The sequence below is a fragment of the Gambusia affinis genome, linkage group LG04, assembly GCF_019740435.1.
Source record: "Gambusia affinis linkage group LG04, SWU_Gaff_1.0, whole genome shotgun sequence".
Classification (NCBI taxonomy): domain Eukaryota; kingdom Metazoa; phylum Chordata; class Actinopteri; order Cyprinodontiformes; family Poeciliidae; genus Gambusia; species Gambusia affinis.
Genome location: NC_057871.1, coordinates 569,992 through 591,346, shown reverse-complemented (window position 1 = coordinate 591,346; position 21,355 = coordinate 569,992). Strand labels below are relative to the sequence as shown.

Here is a 21,355-nt window from a genome sequence, read left to right as displayed (position 1 = left end):
ATGAGATTCTGTAGCAATCAAAATGTTATTAAACATTTCAAAAGCAGAATAATAACTTCTGTGTAACCAGAAGAATCCAACTTTGTGTTTTTCAGTGATGTGATTCTGACTCCTCAGCTGGTAAAAACCTTTTTGTCCTGCTGAATCACAGCAGATCAGATATGATGTGTTTTCAATGTAGCAAACATTAAAGACCCAAAACCTTTTTGGTGCCTGGTGAATAATTTATTACTGGATTCTAGCAAATCTGGCTTAAAGCTGAGATGTTGATGTTTGGATGTAAAATATATATTCTCTCTGCTAATAAATCTAAAAGTGAATTTCTCTTTATGACTGTATCATAATTTAATTTTACTTAATAGGAGCCATGATTTAAAACGTAACAAACTTTGGCTCTTTATGCTTTATGAAATATTTCATCCTATTTGATTATTGGTTTGAATATTTCCACGATCTAAGAACAAATGATGCCATTTGTCCTGGAAATATGTAGAAAAACGGGTGATTGTCACGCGCAGACTCGTTGCCATGGCAACCGATAAACAACTGCCCGCAGAGCACGGATTGCGTTCAAGTGCATCAGGAATTAACACACACACACAAAACAGTAAAAACACCGAACAGAATTTTCTGTTCGATGCAGATTTATGTTTTTGAATTTCCATTTTGCATCGTTAGTGATGCCAGAACATTAGCGGTGATTATCAGCTACTTAAACAGCTGCTCTCCTTGTTTTGTGTTAATTGGACCGAAATGCTCCGAACTGCGCAGCAAGAGCTCGTTAAGGTGATCAAAGTTAAACTAGCATAACTAACCTACCCTCCACTTTCTTTCTATCTATTTTTAATTAAAGCTTTTTACTGACCTGTGAAATCTGATCCTTTGTTATCTTGCTGAAATCTTGTTGACAATCTGAAAACTTTGCGTCTTCTTCTCAGATAGATTCAGGAACATAAAGAGAAAAGATGCAGGAAATCTTGGCGGGGGCTGTCCCCTTCAGGCCAGTGTCCACGCCAGTCCATCAGGAAGTTACGCCTATGGGTGAAGCTGGATAATTTCCCTCATGAAATAAAAGAAGAGCACAGTTGAAGAGAGACAAACCCAACTTCTGAAGGACCTACATTTGTGCTCTCAACATTTGTCCCCAGAAAACGGAGTCATTTGCAGGAGGAAAGCTGACCAAGGCTCTCACAGGTAATCTCACTTTAACGAGCTAAAAATAAATTACGGGCCACAGTTTTTGTCCACCAAGTGCTTAAACTCCGCCAGCGGGAGAAACAGAAGACTGGCGGCGCTAGGAGCTCTTTTAGATGCTAACGGAGCTAATGCTAACACGGACTCACACGACCGGACCCTGACGAGCTGTTACCGGACCGGACACAGAGCTACAGAAGTACTGACCGGATCTCACAGACTGACCAGAAGTGAGTGATTCATTGTTTCATTGTGAACCTGAAGGCAGCAGCAGCAGCTACGGCCAACTCTTCCTCTTCGTCCGTTTGCTTCTCCTCATCTTCATCACCTCTTGTGATTTCTACATTTCTGTCGATTGTGATGCTTCCGTTCAAATTAGAAAGGCTTAAAGACGGTACTCGTCAGTGTTTTGGCTGGTCGGAGCTAGCGCCATCAGACCTAGCATACCTCATTTACCCAGAATGCATCAGCGACGTCCGCGTGACAATATTTTATTAAAATTTATAAAAACTAAACAGCCAACAGTATTATTACTGTATTGTTTTTACATCTACAATAAATATTCATCCCAACTAATTCTGGATTATCTATAAATGGTGGCGGTTCTCCAGTTGGTTCCGAAGGCCGAACTGCTCAGAAAAATGGTTTCACCAAACTTCAACTGAAAACATTTTTCGAAAGTCATACAAAATTAGTAAGTAAGTTGAACTAATGGTGGAAACTAGATGATAATAGTAATAATAATAACATTTGAATTAAATCTCACGCTGCTGTTTAATGACAGTAAAGTTAGAAGCCATGTTTGTTATCAGTTGTTTTAGTGAGAAACGCCAAGAAACGTTTTAAATCCTAAAATCAGAGAAATTGACATAATTTCTGTCCTGCACTCTCTGCCCAGCAGGGGGCAGCAAAAGCTCAAATTCAAAGTTTGGTTATCCGGCGGTTCGGCTCTTCAGAACCAGTACCTTCTGGATTCTGTTTGTGTTGGAGGTGAAATAAAGACACAAAGTCAGAAGTTTCTCTTTTTAACAAGTACACAAGTGTCTGAATTCAATTTATTTATATATGCAAGCAAGTTTATGTCTTTACAAATAAAAAAGCCGCTGTTTGCCTGAGCTGTTGGCACAAATATGTACAGAAATGGACCGGACCGGACCGGATGGAGCGAGCCAGAAGCAAGCAGAGTGATGCAGAAACAGACAGGAAGGTGATGGAGAACAGGAAGAAGGACTTCTGACGTCCAGAATGTCCAACCTGAGGGGATCTGGGATCCGCTCAGGTTTCACTCTGACTCCTCCTGTTCTCTGCTGACATGGTGAGTTTGGATCCTGAGGTCAGGATCCTGGAATGATGAGTCCATGTTCAGCAGGACAGGATCAGATCTGGACATGGAGACGGAAATGAGAGGATGACGCGCTGCTCACAGCCTCAGCCTGGAAACTAACGACCCGATCGGTTCTGGACCGATAGGTTCTGGACCTCAGCAGCTGCACAAGGCCGCTTGTTGCTAGGCAACATGGGATGGATGACCTCAGCTGACTCATCTGAAGCAAATCAAACAGGAAACACTTCAGACTGAAACACTAACTGCGTTTCCATTAATTATAGAACTGAAATGACCAAAATAAATTCACAAAAAGCTTCCATTTTTTTTCTGAAAGATTTTCTGTTGGGATCAAAACACTTTTTTCATGTCACAGGCGTCACATGCCAAACATCCCGGATGTTACTACTTGCAGAAACACCAAAGAAGACGACAGGAAGTGGTTGGAGGCTGATAGCTTGTTTTTGGTTTTTTTGGACTCTGACAGCGTCACAGTTCATAAAAAACTCTTTGCCACTCTAACGGCTTGAATCCACTGCTCTTATGTAACATGTAAGCCACTTCAAAGTAGGCAGGGCTTGTTGCTAACTCAATAGTTAGCAAGCTAAATATTTAAGTCAGAATAAAATATTTAGTTTAAAATTAAATATTTAGTTATAAATGCTGAAAAAACGAACGTTCACATTTTCTCTATGTGAATGAAACAATAAAATGAGCTTTTGCTGTTAAGTTTTTACAGTGTAACTGTACAAACGGTGCCTCGTACTTTTGCAGCCGTTGTAACGGAAACGCAGCGGATCTGAGGCGGGACTCAGCTGGGCGTGAGCGCAGGCTGAGGAAGAGGAAGAGGAAGAGGAGGATGTGAGCAGGGAGGAAGCACGATGACGGATGGCCAGAGCAATACATCACACCACATCTGCAAATCCGCTTTATTAGGAGAAACGATACAGAACACCATAATCATATCACTTAAGACTTGCAATCAAAGTTTCATGCAGTTGGATGTTGGAGGGAAGGGTTTCTGGTTCACGTCTCGGCTGAGTCAAACTGCTACCGTATATTGCTCTGGTGGTAAACAACTGAGCAAGCAAGCGAGCTTAGCAACACCATAAGCAACAGGAACAGCAATACTGCACACTGAGCAGTGGAAAGAAAACAGGAAACAGCAGAACAGCGCCAGTGGAAAATAAACTTTTTTAGTTCATTTTAATCTTTAAAATGATGACCATTGAATGCATAACCATGCCACAAACAACAACTAGATTCACTGTCTTTTTTTAAGTAGAATAAGATTATCTTCATTGTTATGAATTCATTCGTTTTCATCAATTCTTCAGGTTATAACCAATGCAAGACTATACACAGGCCCCGGCGTGGGGGGTTGGGGGGTCAATGCACTTACACATCGAGAGGGGGGAGGGGGTGAGAGAGAGAGACAAAGGGGGGAGAGAGAGAGAGAGGGGGGGAGAGAGGGGGAGAGAGAGATGGGGGGTGAAAGAGGGGGAGAGAGAGAAAGAGAGAGGGGGGGGAGAGAGGGGGGGAGAGAGAGAGAGATGGGGGGGTGAAAGAGGGGGAGTGAGAGAGAGAGAGAGAGAGAGGGGGGGGGTAGAGACAGAGAAAGAGGGGGGGTGAGAGAGAGAGAGATGGGGGGGTGAAAGAGGGGGAGTGAGAGAGAGAGAGAGAGAGAGGGGAGAGAGAGAGAGAGGGGGGGTGAGAGAGAGAGAGAGATGGGGGGGTGAAAGAGGGGGGGTGAGAGAGAGAGAGAGCTCACAATGGTCAATAAGTGCACAAAAACTATTTTTTCTTTAATCTGAGGTTAGAAACATCGACCATCTGACTTCCATTGTCAGGCAATGAAATGATAAAATACTGTTACTGTAAAACTAGACCCTTAAAAATACTGACTGCTGCAGCCGAGGTTCACCTGAACCGGGCCGAGTCTACAGGAGTCCGACTCCAGCTGCGTCCACACCGCCGGCCCGGTTCCGACCCAAACACGGAGTCCGGCGCCGGCTCTGCCCGAGCGGGTCGCCGATGATCCCGGGATCAGAATGATGGACATCAAATTTGCTGTGAAAGCTTTTAATTAGTTTTTTGGTCTGTGTGATCCTGAGATGGTGGAACCGGACCGGACCGAGCCAGGCCCGGTTCTGTGTGAGCGCAGCTTTCTGCAGAGCGGAGGCCCAGGACATTGGGACTGGGCCGCCTCCTCCAGACTCTGGGCCGACAGGAAGTGGACCTCCCGGCCGCCGGCCTCCACCGTCTCACATAAACGTTTGTCTTTGTACAGAGTTGATGCAGAGCGGCGCTTCGCCCCGCGGCACAGAAACAATAAGAAAATCACATCTCCCTAATTAAATAGCTTCACATTTAAAAAGTTTCAAAGTTGATCATAAAATAGTGAGATGTCATCAGTGAAAAGTAAAAGAGAACTATGGCTCAGAGTGACGGTGGTGTGTGTGTGTGTGTGTGTGTGTGTGTGTGTGTGTGTGTGTGTCTGACCAAATCAAACTGAAGTCGTCACCTTCCTCTTTCTGAAGACAAAGTGAAAATGGAAAGGCCGCATGCAAACTCGCAGCAAGCTTCGAAACGAGCTGCAGACGAGCGATTCAATCATCGAAACAGTAAAAAACAAAATGCAGCAACCTCAGGAACAAGAACCAAACCGGGAAAATACAAACAGCAGGAAGTACAAACGCTGTGAACGCGTTTCACTGAACGTTAGTCCTCCAGGCCACCAGAGGGACCCGACCACCAGATCGTCTGCAACCAAAGACCAGATGTACAGCAGAAAGTTGCAGGAGCAAAGAAAAGCTGCGTTGTCCTTCATGTATTTATAACGGGTTTACATAATGTTCAGACTCCCCCTGGTGGCCTGGATGACCAACGTTTAGACGAGCAGCTTTTAGGGTTTTATACTTGCCGTTTTTGCTAATTGCAACATTTGACCTTTTGCTTCTGTTTCCTGTGTGTGCAGAGTTTTTCTGTTTCATTTCTTATTTAGTTTCGGAGTCGTTTTAGTGCTTGCAGCTCGTTTCGCCACGCGTTTGCCCAATCAGAAACCAATCTGGCTCATCTCTACTGGCAGACAGAGACTCATCACCGTCCCGACGCAAACGAACCCGAAGCAGCCTCAAAAACACAAAACAAAATTCTTCTATCTAGTCTGAGGAGCTGAAAACGCTGCATCTCACAGAGACTGAGCGGCTCTCTGGACAAATTTAATGCGAGAATTTGATTTAAAAGTCAAAATCTCAAACATCTGATTCTATGTGAAGCTTTGCGAAGCGGCCGGCTGGTCCCACATCATCCAGATTACAGCTTTCCAGCTCTGAAGCACCTGAGGAGATTATGTAAGACACCAAAGAAGTTGTAAAACCACAAAAAGCCGCAGTAGAGCAAATCATTCCTGAACACGCAGCTCATTCACTGTTTCACCGCCCTGCAGCGCCCCCTGGATGTTCTGGGACGCCGATCCTGCAGGAACCCGAAACTGCCGGTCGGGCTTCGGATCGTCTGCAGCTGACGTGCTCACTGTTCGTATCGGTGGTTTTCTAACTTACTGAGGACATTTGGTCACATTCGGGCTGGTTGAGAACAGAAGAAACCGTGACAACAGAAAGAAGCTGTGTGAGTGTGTGTGTGTGTGTGTGTGTGCAGAACCACTGAAATACAGACTCAATACATGAACATGTGACATAAACCCTATTCCCAGCTGACCCCTGACCTCCCACTTAAATACCCTCAGTGCTAAAATTACACATAAATAATCAAAAATCCCCCAAAAGGGATGAAATCATGAGGAAAACAGACGGATGAGAACAGGACAAAAAGACTTTGTGCTGCTAAGAAGTGCTGTCTCTAAAGACAACGACGAGTTTTTACAGTCCGGGGGAAACGGGGCGGGGAGGGGCGCCAGCTTCAGTGGAGGTTTTTAAAAACCTTTTATTTGCCGTTTGCTCAATAGTTTCACTAATTGAAGCAACAATTTTAGATCCGGGCCTTTATCGTCGTCATTTTGCTGGTTTTCGATTAGAAGGTTCAAGAATTTAAGGAACAACTATTGAAACTGGACTTCAGGGGAACCGGACGGTGGGGGCAACAGGTTGGGGAGGGGAAGTTGGCAAAGCGACCCATCTGCACCCAGGAGGCACAAATTTACTCAGGGACCTTTTTCTCTGCAACACCGCCATCATAGTGTGGTGAGAGGACACGACACGGCATGACACCACCGAACGACACTGCCTGCACAACACCGACCATTCAGTCACATCTACGTGTGTGTGTGCGTGTGTGTGTGTGTGTGTGTGTGTGTGTGTGTGTGTCTGCAGGTTAAAGGAAGGGGGCTCTTATTTACTGATGAGCTCGTAGACACCAGACTCATCCCCGTGTCTGCGCTCCGGCTCTCTGGGTCGCAGGTTCTGCTTTGTTTCGCTGGTTTCTGTAAATCTTGTGCTGTAAGAATTTGTTCTGCCAGTCAGGCCACTAAACGTTGGGACCTTTAGAAGGTTCAGCTGATTTTATTCGTTCAAGGTCAAAGGTTAAAGGTTCTGCTCAGGACAAACAGAAGCACCGGATCAAGGATCTGCAGACACAAGGATGATGACGGTGTCGGAGTTTTCATCTTTTCTTTCTGTGTTTTTCTCCTGTCTGATGGATTTATGCTGTCCTCAGGCTTGTATCAGCTGCAGTGTGTGAGTGTGTGTGTGTGTGTGTGTGTGTATGTGAGTGTGTGTGTGTGACAGGTAAGTGTGTGTTGTTTCCGGCGGCTCTGGGTTTATGTGTAGGCATTGAGGCGTTCTTTGGAGCGCGTGGAGTGGATGTCATGCAGCTCCTGCTCCTCCTTCGACTTTATGTCTTCGTACTTCTGCATCCGGCTGGCGTCCTTCAGGTAGCCCCAGTTAGCGGCCAGCGCCATCAGGAAGTGGACCTGAGGGACGGACACACAGACATCCAGATTAGCGAATCATTCCCACCAGCTCTGTTCAGTCCACTTTGACCCGACTCCAGTCCATCTGCCTAGTCAAAGTCTGGTTCAGTTGATGAGGTGTGAACGCTAAACGACCTCTGACCTCTGGTCCTGCAGGTCTGGATTCGGTTTGAATGTGAACCCCAAGTGGACCAGAGACCGCTCCAAAAGTAGGAAGAATGCGCTGTATTTACCCAGGGCATTCTGGGTAAATACACCCAAAGCTAACATGCTAGCCTAGCGCTAGCAGCAGAAATGTCTCCTGGTCTTCAGCCAAAGACTAAAGAGAAATCCTCCAACACTAAAATCTGACGCCTCCATCTTGTTTCCATCTGGTGAAGAAGGAAGTTGCTCTCAGTGTCTTCAGAGGTTTTTGTGTGGTTTCCTTCAGTGGTTGTTGGTGCAGCGCCCCCACAGGCCAGGAGGGGAACAGGTTGGTTTGACTCAGAACCACAGCAGATGATGGAGTTCTGGTTCAAATAGAACCAGAACTCCTGGATCATCAGGAGGGAAAATAAGAGAAAACAAGAAAGTTCAAGAATCTTTGGTGAAAATGCAGAAGCTCCAACAGAAAGTAGTCTTCCACGAACCAAACAGAAACCCAGACACGTTTCATTGAGCTTCATGTTTCCTCCACTGACTTCTAGATCTGCACTGCCTTAACTCTCCACCGTGAGTCCAGACGGAGCTTCTCCACCCGTCCAGCCAGCGCATGGAGGAAGTTTATTTCACCAGACTGTATCTGGACCCACATCTTGTTGAATAGAGACGCTGCTGGGAGGTAAAACCAGAAACAGCATGGTGCTCCAGAGTGGCCGTAAGTCTCTCCGTCTGTACTGGTTCTGCAGGCCGTGGACTGGTATGTTCCTCTAGCTGTCATTGAATGGCAGGTGGGTGTCCAACCTGGACTGGGTTTCTAGTCCATCACAGGGAAACACAGAGACCCTGATGACAGATGACCTGACCATGCAGAACGACCCGAGCAAACAACCAAACCTTCCATGCTACCAACTGCGCTGCTGCAGCTCCAGCTCATAAAAACTACGTTCACAGCCTCAGAGTTTGGGTCCAATGAGTTTCAAAGCAAATGGCCGATAGTGACTTTGGATCTGCAGAACCCAGTTGTGTTTCTCAGCCAATCAGATCAGAGTATGTTTGTTCTCACCATGGCGATGACGGCGGCTCCGGCTCCTGCCAGCGCACACACGAACAGATGGAAGGTCAGATCCAGCTGAAACAGAAAACCAGAGTCAGATCAGATCCGCAACTTCTCAGGTCCGGTCCGGTCCGGTCCAGTCCGGCCCGGTGCTGCTCACCTCGTTGGAGTCGCACATGTTCAGGAACTTCTCAGAGCCCATGCACACCTTCCTCTCCTCTGAGATGGTCACTGCTCCTGAAAGCAAAATACCAAAAACATCACCAACAATCCTCCTCACACACAACCTGGAGCAGCTCCCGGGGGGGCCAGTACTGGAGGGGCCCGGTACGACCCGGCTACCGGGAGGGGCGTTGTACGAGGGGCCCGGTACGACGCAGCTCTTCCTGTCAGTCACAGACTGGTCTCATCATGGGAACAGTGTTTCTGTCTGCAGTTGCAAATGTTGAGCAGCAGGTGGAGCACTGCTAGAGTTGCTGCTTATTGTGGACAGGCAGCAGAACAACATGGAGGACGGAGGAGAGATTACATCATATGAAACAAAGCCGGACCACGGCCGTCTAGGCTGGAGATACCAGAACCAGAACCCGGAGTCAGGACTTCTGTCTGCTGCTTCACTGATCAATGGATGGATCAACATATCACTGATCAGTTGTCATTATTTTTTTTAATTGATGTTCTGTTCGTCCAACCCAAATCTAGACATACACACACACACACACACACACATGCACATTTGCGCTGCTATCTTTGTGGGGACTTTCCATTGACTTCCATTCGTTTCTACAGACTAAACTTTACCCTTATCCTTATCCTACCCATTACATACCTAACCAACCAAAACTCAATTCACAGCTTAGTCCTAAATCTGACCCTTGACCCAAAAACAGCATTTCCCCTTGTGGGTACCAGGCTTCGGTCCCCACAACATGGTATATGTCAGGAAAATGGTATTAGATTACACACACATACACCCTGACAGTTCACTATGAAAACATCGACTTCTTGAGCTGCTACTGCCGTCTGAAGAAATGCACCAAAAACAGCCAATCAGAGCTTGGAGGAGGTGCTTAGCGCTGAAAATCACCTTATGTTCTCGCTGCTAAATGTCATAATAGTGAGGAATAAGAAAACTATTTATCCACCAACATCTTGTGAATGCTAAACTAGCCTTAGCATTCACAACATGCTATGCTAGCTGCAGCACAGCAGAAACCAAGGAGAGTATCGCCACATGAGTTTGTAATTGACAGTGCTAAGTCCCGCCTCTGGGCTCTGATTGGCTGTTTGCAGTTAGCATTCGGAGAGCTTACTGTTTCAGAGATTATCTGTCTCATAACAAACTGTCTCAATATGGTGATGTTTCAACTAATATATAAAAATATTTATAATAAATTACAAACTGCACCTTTAAATGAATTTAATAGGCAAGGCAACTTTATTTATATAGCACCTTTCAGCCAAAGATAATTAAAAGTGCTTGTACAAAAACAATTAAAAACAACATAGAAAAAAAACAAGCAGATTAAAAATAAACATTACAATTTTGATTATAGTGAATGAATAGAGCTTTTAAAAAAATTAAGAATAGGCAACGTTAAATAAGAAGGTTTTAACCTTGTTTTAAATAAACTCAGTCTTACAGTGAGCAGGACGTTTATTCCAGAGTGTTAAAAAACTAAAAGCTGCTTCACCGTGTTCAGTTCTGACTCTGAATAGTTAGAAGAATTGATTCTGATGATCTTAAAGGTCTGAGTGGTTTATAGGATTGAAGAAGATCAGAAATGTAATCTGGGTTTCTACTATGAAGTGCTTTGAAAACCATTAAGGAGATTTTAAAGTCTATTCTTTGAGCAACAGGCAGCCAGTGCAGAGATCTTAGAACTGGACTGAAATGCTGATCTCTCTTTGTTTTAGTCAGGACTCTTGCAGCAGCATTCTGGAGAAGCTGGAGCGTCTTATTGCTTTTTTTGATAATCCAGTAAAAATGTCTTTGCAGTAATCGAGTCTACTAAAAACAAAGATATGAAGTAATTTTTCAGAGTCTTGTGGGGACAAGAGTCGTCTAATATTAGCAATATTATTTAGATGATAGTTTATGATGTTTTTATGATGGATTTGATTATTGATTATTGATCATTAAAGTTCAGGTCAGGATCAATGATCACCCCCAGATTCTTGGCTTCATCAGAACATTTTAATCCAATGGACTGAAGGTGGGGGATTATACTTAATCTATGCTCTTTTGGTCCAAACACTAATATTTCAGTTTTGTTTTTATTTAGTTGGAGAAATAAAAATTTTGGCCCATCCAGACATTAACCTGCTCAATACCTTTAGTGAGTATTTGAACCTGACTGTAATCCCCTGGTGAAAGACTAAAGTACAGCTGTGTGTCATCAGCATAGTTGTGGTATTCTATCTTATTATTTTGTATAATTTGAATTAATGGAAGCATATAGATATTAAAAAGAAGCGGCCCGGGATGGAGCCTTGGGGAACTCCACATGTAATTTCATTCAGTTTGGATTTAAAGTTGCCTATGGACAGTAAAGGTTCTATTGGACAGGTAGGATTTAAACCAGCTGAGTACGGTACCAGAAATGTCAACCCAATTTTCTAATCATGATAATAAAATGTCATGATGGACTGAATCGAAAGCAGCACTCAAGTAAGTAAAACTAATATAGACATTTTATTAGGGTCTGTTTAGACGGAGGTCCTTGAATATTTTGACAAGAGTTTCAGTTCTTGATGGAAACCTGATTGATGGACATCAAAACAGTTGTTCAGGGCCAGAAATCCATTTATCTGTTGAAAAACATTTTTTTCTAGTATTTTAGATGAAAAAGGTAAGTTTGATTTTGGTCGGTAATTGCTTAGAATTGATGAGTCTAGATTTTGCTTTTTGAGAAATGGTTTAACTACTGCAGTCTTTAGAGCCTGAGGAAAGAATTATTAATTATTAGTAAAAGATCAGAATCACAAACCTCTGAAACCTTTAAGAATAAACTCGTAGGTATGATGTCAAGGGAACAGCTGGAGGATTTCATATGTAAATCTTTTTGAGTGATCAGGTTAAAGTGGGTCATCACAGGGAAATTCTGTTTAGGGGAAAACGTAGTTAATTGTTTCCTAACAGCAGACTCACAGGAGTTTATTGTCTCCCTTATTTTCACCGTTTTATTTATGAAAAAAGCTTCAGAGGAGAAAAATAAAGAAAATGTCTGAGTGGAAGTGGACGATATTTTAAATATTCAAAGTAAAACACAACAATCACAAGTGACTGGATGTAGCGTGAAGCGCTTTGGGTTTTCAGGGCTGGATAAGGCGTTCTACTGGTACCGGTAGTTTCAGGTAGAGGTGGAGGTAGACAGGTAGGTGTAGCTCTGGGTTGGCAGTTCTGGTGCTACTCACCGAACTGGCGCAGGTCCAGGCAGAGGTTGGCTCCCTCCACTGAGGTGGCGTTCTTACACATGGACCAGACGTTGTAGTACATGAAGACCGGGAGGCTGGTGAACGCCGTGACGCCGAGCCACACCAGGAAGAACAGGTAGGCCAGAACCATGAGCTGCCAGACAGAAGCAGTCAAGTCAGAGAGACAGAAGAAACCAGACGGAGCGTCTTCACCGCGGGAACAGAGAACCCGGCATCTCCCTGTGGCTCCCAGACTTCAGCCGGGATTTTAGCTGGTGCAGCTTTTAAACGTGTCGTAAATGTTTAATTATTTGAACGTAAAGCACAGACGTTAACACTGCAGCATGTAGCTTTTATAAAGTATATTTGTTTACATATTTGTTGAAATTTTCAGCATGTCATGACAGTTTGTTATGAGATAATCTATGAGAAAATTAAGTTGCTCTGCCTTTTCCCAGTGCTAACTAGAAACAACCAATCAAAGCCAGAAGGTGGTTTTCGGCGCCGTCAATCATAATTTCTTATGGCACTGCTCATTCCTCTGCTCTCTGCTATGCTAAGGCTAGTTAACATAGCCAATGTTGACAGCGAATAAACGGCTTCCCTGTAACAGTGAGTTGTTTCTCCACATTTAGCACATTCAGCAGTGAGCACACGAGTGTGATTGACAGCAATAAGCCCCTCCTCCTGGCTCTGATTGGTTGTTTTGGTGCAGCTCAGGGAGGAGGTGGAGGAAATCCATCTTTTCACAGATTATCTGCCTCATAACAAACTGCCACCACAGATTGACAGTTTTAACAAATATGGAAATAAAACATATTTCTTATAAAAGCTCAGTGCATAAAATTAAACTTCCAGAATCATTTATTTTAGTAAATTAAACTTTAATTTAAAGCAAATTAAATTAAAGTTAATTTGCTTTAAGTTAACTTCCTCCTGAAAGGTTCATGTCAGATTTCTCTGGGTTTTTTTCTGTTTTAATTCTCTGAAACATCACAAAGTGCCTGGTTTCCTTACGAAAGCAGTCAGGCAGCGTCCGCAGGCGGTGATCTTGAACTCTCCGTAGAGATCCCTGATGGCGCCGGTGGTGAAGAAGCCCTCCACCAGCAGCAGCACTCCGAACACAAAGAAGCCGGCGGCGAGGCCGTAGATGATGTACTTCAGGATGTCGATGCTGAGGAGAGAGCAACACGCCACTGTTTGTCTGTCATTGCTGCCCGGACGACGGCGGACATTTTGGGAGGCGTCTGGTCAGGTGATGATTGACACCAGCTGCAGATGTTTTACAGTAAAAACGAAGCTGCCAAACCCTTAAAGTCCAACATCAGTTTCATGTCACACATTGAGCTCATTTAAGCTTTAATGGATCTCATGAACTGAACACCTGAGCAGTTAAAGAAAAAAACAAACAGCTTTAATCTCAAAATTTAATCTTCAAATTGGAACTTCAATCTCAGCATTCCGACTTTGAAATCAGAATTTTGAAATTTGCGTTAATCTTAGAATTCTGTGAAAAAAGTTAAAACTCTTTTTATTCAATCAGAGCAAACTGGAGGAACTGTAGTCAGCGGCAACCAGACAGGAAGTTGAATTCTGGGTAAAAACGTAGCCGAGGTCCAGACTCACATGGTGAAGACGTCCAGCACGTCTCCGGGAGCTCGGATCACCTCGAAGTAGTTCTGCAGGATGTTGACGGTGCCGCTCAGAGCCTCGTGGCCACACCCACAAAACAAGGCCACGCCCATGTAGAGCAAGATGGTGGCGATGAGCGACGCCCAGGGCAGACTGCCGACGCATCGCTCGCAGCACTCCTTACAGCCTGGAGACACAACGGCTTCATCAGCATCATTACTGTCATCATCATCTTCATCATTGTCACCCTTATCAGTTCATCAGCCTGGATCAGAACCCCATCAGAACCAGCAGACTGGGTCCAGAGAACTAAAACACTTCTAGGCAGAATATTTACTTCAGTCTGAGATGCTGCTGCACACAAGATGCAACCCTGGGCCGTAACGAACAGAACCAGGCTGATTCTTCAGAACTGGATCACTGAACTGAACTGATTTCTGTCTCATGGATTTTGTGATGAACCCAAATAAAAACCGTTTCAGTCTCTGTAGAACTACCGACCATCTGAGGATGGAAGTCCCATTCTCCCAGCAGAACTAAACAGAAATGAGGCGCAGCATGCCGAGGTGAGTGAACCTTCAGCGGTGCAGACAGAGTCTGTATGAAGCAGGTAATGCTCCCTTTCTGGCTGATGGTCCAGTAGACCTGGTTCTATTGGTACCAAAACATAAAACACCTCCAGCTGCTGTGGTTCTCTCTGCTCTGAGTCAAACCAACCTGTTCCCCTCCTGGCCTGTGGGGGCGCTGCACCAACAACCACTGAAGGAAACCACACAAAAACCTCTGAAGACTCTGAGAGCAACTTCCTTCTTCACCAGATGGAAACAAGATGGAGGCGTCAGATTTTAGTGTTGGAGGATTTCTCTTTAGTCTTTGGCTGAAGACCATTTCTACTTTTGGTGTTAAATGATGGAACCATGGATCATCACCGTTTATCATCATCCAACTGAAAGGAAAGTCAAGTTTCTGTGAATCCGTGTTTCTGTGCTCGTCTGCTCCTGTCTGGAGCTGGTCTGTCTCCTTGAGGGCGGGGCGTTTAGGCCTGCTGCTCCTGACTGACGGGACGCTCAACCAATCACGTGTCAGCTGTGTAAGTAGGAGTCTAAGCCCCGCCCACAGGTTGCATCACAAAAGACTCATGATTTCAATTCACAAGTTCACACACACCAGCGTGTGTGTGTGTGTGTGTGTGTGTGTGTATCACTGTGCTGCTGAGGTTTAATTGACCGTCTTGTTACCATGCCAACAGGGGCGTGGCAGCAGCCCGCTGACCCACTTTGCCTGTAGCGTTGTCATGGCAACAGGGCAGCACAGCTCCCTGCCTCAATGATGCTCGTCCTCCATTTTCACAGCGCCACCCCCCCCCCCCCCTCCTCCTGCTCCCCCTGCCCTCCCCAAACCGAGGCGGTAACGGAGGAACAAAAATGGCCGCCGGGCCCAGCAGGAAGGAACTGAGTCCATTTAATAAAGAGCTAAATGCTAAATCTGTCTCCATGTTCACATTCATGAGTCACAGAGGCAGATGGACGAGAGAGAGAGAGAGAGTGTGTGTTTGGTGGGGGAGGGAGGCTGTGCTGCTTGTTCATGTTCTGCAGATAAACATGTTTCTGTGTATTTGAACATGTATGTGCCTCTGATGTGTGTGTGTGTGTGTGTGTGTGTGTCCTGAGGTGCAGCCATGTTCTAATCCTCATCATGCGTCCATGTTTGGACGCAGCGCTACAGAGACCCAGAGACCCGGGTCTCCGCTCTGGCTCAAGGCGGAGCCGCAGCAGCGGGCTCCCAGGATCCCCCAGGGGCCTCAGGTGGGCTCAGAGTCACCAGGGGAACCGGTTCTGGAAAAGGTTCTGGTCTGGATGTTCAGAATCCATCTGAGTAAAAACTGTTTAGTTAAACTTCATCACTGAGTTTTAATCCAACTAAAAATAAAGAACAAAGGAAATAATTTCCAAACAGTGAAGACAGGTTCTGTTAGGATGCCAGTAAAACCAGTAAAACCATCAGAACTGTCTTATTAAATCAGTTTCTTCCTAATAAAATATTTTTTGTTGTTTCTTGACTATTTTTTCAGTGTTTTATGTTAAACTATTGACTGTAATTGTGGTCATGTGAGGTTTCCATGACGACTCATTTCTGACCCATTTTGGCTCTGGTACCGTTAGAACCCTGTTGCCACTTAAGAAAGTTTCTGCATTTTAAATTCAGGAGGAGTTTGATAATGTTGTTCTGACCCAGATGCAATAATCAGGAAAAGGTTTGCAGATGATTTGTTAATGTAGATATTTTTTGTCTTTTGCATGTTTTCCTGTTGATCCTTAATAACATGTTAATAACCTAAATCATTTCTGTCAGATTATTACAGTGCTGTTAGCATCATTTTATAGTTCAGTTTCTATGTCGTTGCTGATATGAAATGTTTCATTTCTGATTTCTGGTTCTGATCCGTTTGAGGTCGTGGTTCAGAACCCCATTCATTCCCAGCAGCAGGTTTTGGTCGTTGACCTGAAGGTGTCAGAAATGGTTTCCAGTCAGACCACCAGAGAAACTTCCTCTCCAGTGCTTTAGGAAGTTAAGATGGTGATTTTATGAGTTTCTCCAAGGCAAAAACAAATTAATGTTAGAAATGTTGAGCGTTTTGTGAAGCCACTCTTTGGTTCAAAAGAAAATAAAACTTTATCTATTAACACATCAGCAGCAGCAAAACTGAGCTGGTTACATTGAAGCAACTTTCTTCTGAAAGTTTTGTGTTTTTATTCCTCTAATATCTTTATTTGATTTGATTCTTTTTTAATTTGATGATTTTTGCCATCGTGGTAAAAAGTTTGGACGCCTCTTTAATCAGTTTTACTGTTTCATCTGGTTTCTCTTTGCATTTAAAATAATTTTGAAATGATGTGAATTCAACAATCTCTGCAGTTTCAGTTTGAATCCAATTTATTTTGAGTGAAATCTGTTTTACTGTTTGTGCCGTCTTCTTTATACTGTTCATCATCATTACATAGTTTCATATTTTTATTCAGAAATAAAAATGTAAACATATTTGATGATCTGGGATTCATCTGCTTCCTCCGAACCAGAACCAGAACCAGAACCATCAGAGGAACCAGTGGGACCAGTTTACAGCTTTAACTGCTGTGAAGAAGTTTTAGCTGCTGACAGATTCCAGCGTTTATTTTAATCTTTAAACAGCTAATTAAATAACCCCATACCTGGTTTCCAGTCAGCTGGTTCTGGTTCTGGTTCTTCTGCGAATCTTTAAATCAGTGAATAAACTTCATGCAAACATTAACATGAATTTGTTTTTGACTGTAATTCTGCTGTTTTGACCAGATTGTTGCTGTAACTCTTCAACCTCTGTGGCAGCAGAAAGTTATGAGCATTGAGTTTTATGACGGAGCGTAACGCGAACAGCCGGGCGTCATCTGGAGGTCAAAGTTCAATGATGAGAGGAAGATTTTCAGCGCTCTGCTCTACCGACCACCAGCAGCTCGCTGGATCGGACTGTAACTTTGGTTTTGTGGCAGGTTGCTGTAAATCACATTGCGGATGCTGCTTTTTTCTGATTCCTGAATATAAAACTCAATAAATGAAATAAAATCAATTTCTTTTTTATTGCAACACTGAGGATATTTTATTTACTTTATATTTATGTTATTACAAAACCTACAAGCTTAAGAGTTTGTTTCATTTTCATCTGAATTAATTCATCAGTTTTATTAAAATATCCTTCAGTTAAAAACACCTGAAATATTATACCTCATAAGCTAAAAAATAAAATAATATTTACATTTATGCTTAATTTATTTTTCAAAATATCTCAATTCTGATATTTTTATGTTCTTTCCCTTTAAAACATGATAAACATTAGTGTGTAATATTCCTGGTCTTCCTACAGCCCAGGAATATTTCCGCCATGAAGCTTCTCTGCTGCATATTTTCGGCTCTTAAAAGACAGGAAACGAACCCGTCCAACATGCAGCTTGTTTGGTTCATTCCTGAGATCCGGGCCAGATGGACCCGTCTGTCCGGTTCTGATGGGATGATGCAGCAGAAAGCTGCAGGTTTAAAGCTGTTGTTTCTCTGCTAGACGGAGAACATGGACCACTCCCTCCTTCAGAGAGGCAGCGCAGCGAGAAGCCGTGGCGATGAAGATGATGATGATGATGATGATGATGTCATCCTCAGACTGAGCTTGGAGCGACTCCATCAAACGGAGGAGAAACGCTGCCAGAACTGTGTGTGTGTGTGTGTGTGTGTGTGTGTGTGTGTGTGTGTGTGTGTGTGTGTGTGTGTGTGTGTGTGTGTGTGTGTGTGTACCAGGTTTTTATATTCTTGTGAGGACCTGTTTTCATCTACATTATGGGTTTTGGGGACCATTGGTCCTTGTGGGGACATTTTCTTGGTCCCCATGGAGGAAATTGTTGTTTTTGGGTTGGTGGTTAGATATGAGATGGTTGGGGTCACGGTAAAGGTTACAGTAAGGGTTAGGATTATGGTAAGCGTTAGGTTGTAGAAATTAATGGAAGTCAATGTGAAGTCCCCACAACTGCCGAAAACACGACTGCACGCGTGTGGTGTGTCCCCACAAGGTATTAGAAACAAACCCGTGTGTGTGTGTGTGTGTGTGTGTGCGTGTGTGTGTGTGTGTGTGTGTGTGTGTGATGAAGCAGATCTCTCTGTGGGCCCGTCAGCCCGGCTCAGTCGATTTGCATCGACCCGCTCCGCTGTTCCTCTAAGCTCCTTTCTATTAGTGGTCATAATAATGAAATGGATATGAGTCCAGTATCAGTTACATGTCTGCTGCTGGATTCTCTCAGACAAATGAAGTGCCCAGTGTTCCCAGTGTTCCCAGTGTTCCCAGTGTTCCCACTGTCCAAGAGGTCCCTGTAAAACATTCAACTGTAAAATCTGCTGGTTTTTCTGACTGGTTCCGACCCAAACTGGAAGAAGTCTCACAAACCTTCTAGCTTCAGTCTGAAGATGAAACAGGAAGCAGATCTGAGGACACTTCCTGTCTGCTGCTGGTTTTACTGGTGTTTTCCCAGTAACTTCTAGTTTCTCTTCCTGATTTGTTCCTCTGATTAAATCTGAATAGTTCAGAATTTCCTGAGAGTAACTTTGAGGTTCTGGTTCAGAACCTGTTTGGACCCGCTGGGCCCACAGGGAGTCCAACAGAACCTTCTGTACAGTTGGGTTCTTACTCTGCGTTTCTCCTTCTGGATCTTCTGACCTTTCTGTTCTGTCTGATTATCTTCTAATTACAAAAGCAGCATTAATTAGACTTATTTTATAAACATGATCAGTTATTTAAATACGTTAAAACTGGCAGCATCATTTCAGCTGTTCTTATTTTTATATGTATTTATTGTTTATTGCTGTTTTTTCTGATTTGTTTCTGTCTTTCTGCAGATGAAGAAGCAGAAACACGACGTTATCTTATATTCTCTCTGTCCTTCTGTGCTTTAAACATTTTCCCTTCCTCCAAATCTTTGAAATAATCCCATTTCTAATAAAGTTTCATATATTTCTATATTGATATCAAGTGGCGAACCAGTGAAATCACGCCGCTGTGACACGTTTAGGCTCAGAGACTTCAACATAGATGCTGTTTCTGTTGCCATGGTGACGCAGAGTCACCTCCTGGTAGTTGGGCAACAAAACGTCCTGGTTGCTGATGTTCAGATATTATTATTTATCATGATTTAAAGCCTGACTGGATGTTCTGCCATCACTCAGTGACAGGAGAGTCCAACCGGCTGCTGGTTGGACACTTTTAGGACATTATGATTAAAATGTCTGTTAAATGAGAAACATTATGTTAAAATAAGAGTTTTATTATTTAGTCTAATCAGCTTGGTTGGTTGTCTTCATGGTCATTTAGGAAAACATGAACAAACAATTTCTCCTGATTCTGCCGAGAACACAAAGCAGAAATACATAAAAATCTTAAAAATAAAACTGATTTTAATTAATTCATATTAATGATTAGGGTAATAATCTGTTTGGCTTTAGCCTGTGATTAATTTTAAAGTTCCCTAATATTGTAATTACTCTTAATGTTCATAACATAACAACGTTTTTCCTGTTAGTTTCATTTTTTAAAAATGTTACCAATTCTATTTTTCCCCCCAAAAAAACTGACATTTGTGTCCCTAAATTATCAGTTTTTAAATAAATGCATATCTAACCTTAACCAACTGCATGAAGTGTAATAACTAATGAGGGATGACGTCAGAGATGGACAGTCCAGTTTCCTGCCTCATTCCTGAGCTAAAGAGGTCAGAGGTCAGGCTGGACAGGAGGACCTGCAGGCAGGATGAGCAGAAGGAGGCAGGAGGAACCTGGAAAGTCCTGGGATGAAGAACCATGTTTGCGTGAACGCTGCTCTCTGATTGGCTGGAGCGAATCCTTCCAGAAAAAGCTCCCAAACTGACCTATCAGACGGCAGAAGACAGGCCGCTGAGAGTCTCCATAGATACAGCGATAATAAAGATTATTACGGATCCATCAGCAAAAATGTTCATGTTCCGACTGAACGTCTCGGTTGTTGATTCATGTGGGAGTTTAATGATGAAGGAGCGATGAAGATGAGGGACACGCCCATTTTCAACACTGACGACAACAACAGCCATTAAAATCAATTCATGACTTTAAAAAGAAGAACATGAATGTTTTTGTTCTAATGTTGATCTGGAATATGAAATCCAACTTAAAATGTTTTAGAAATGTGACAATGGAGGAACGGGAGAGAATAAAGATTCAGAGCCAGAAAACGAGGAGGAGGCAGCAGGACGCAGAGAGCCTCGGCCTCCGAGGGAGAGATGGAGAAAATGGAGGGAAAGGATGAGGAGGGGAGAGGAAGAGGCGTTCAGACAGGCGTGAAGCGCCAACAATGGAGGCGAACAAAGAAAATCCCAACGGAGGCATCAATCACTGCCCCATTTACCCCCCCCGCTCATTTTTACTCTTTATTTCACGCTTTTGCCCCGCGCCCTCCCTATTTCTGCCCCTTTCCTCCCCCGAGCCACTCCCACCTCCATCCATCCATCCATCCATCCATCCATCCATCCATCCATCCGTCCATCTATCCGTCCATCCATCCATCCATCCATCCATCCATCCTTCTGTCCGTCCATCTGTCCGTCCAGCCTCCAGAACAGCCCAAACAATCTGCTCATTAATGCATCCATTCATGGAGGCGCGCTGGAAAACGGCTCCTCCGATCCAGAATGGATCAGCAGCCGACATGCAGACATTAACATTCACAGCAATCTCCCGTTTCTGCTCAGAACCACGACGAGGAAAACGGTTTCTGAACACCGAGGCGGGAAAGCAGCAATAAGCAGAAACATGCAGATTTTCCTGCCCTCCGCTCACACAAAGGATTCCCGAGAGGGACGGATGAGCAGAACGACGGCAAAACCCAACCTGAGGAGACTGAGAGCCCAAACGCTCCGTCCTTCCTACCTTTCTGGCTCTGGGATTCATCCATGTTTTCCTCCATCGTTGCAGGTTACACTCCCTTTGTCTGGATTTCGTGTGAAGCCTCTTGCTAGCGCTCAGCACAGAGTGCGTGTGTGTGTATGTGGGAGGCAGAGTGTGTGTGAATGCCTGTTTTCCCTCCCTGCAGATGATGGAGGCTAAGGGAAGTCCCTGTTTTGAC

General features: G+C 44.0%; 1 protein-coding gene across 1 annotated transcript; it reads right to left on the bottom strand.

Moving 5' to 3' along the window:
• Positions 1–2,210: 2,210 nt before the first annotated feature.
• On the bottom strand, positions 2,211–21,353 carry LOC122828954 (neuronal membrane glycoprotein M6-a-like). The gene is made up of 7 exons (XM_044113060.1): positions 21,160–21,353; positions 13,687–13,879; positions 13,078–13,234; positions 12,061–12,214; positions 8,804–8,880; positions 8,653–8,718; positions 2,211–7,448 (listed from the first exon to the last, which is right to left on the bottom strand). Exons 1-7 carry the CDS (start codon positions 21,194–21,196, stop codon positions 7,296–7,298), a joined length of 837 nt encoding a protein of 278 aa, XP_043968995.1. The 5' UTR covers positions 21,197–21,353; the 3' UTR covers positions 2,211–7,295.
• Between the last annotated feature and the right edge of the window lie 2 nt (positions 21,354–21,355).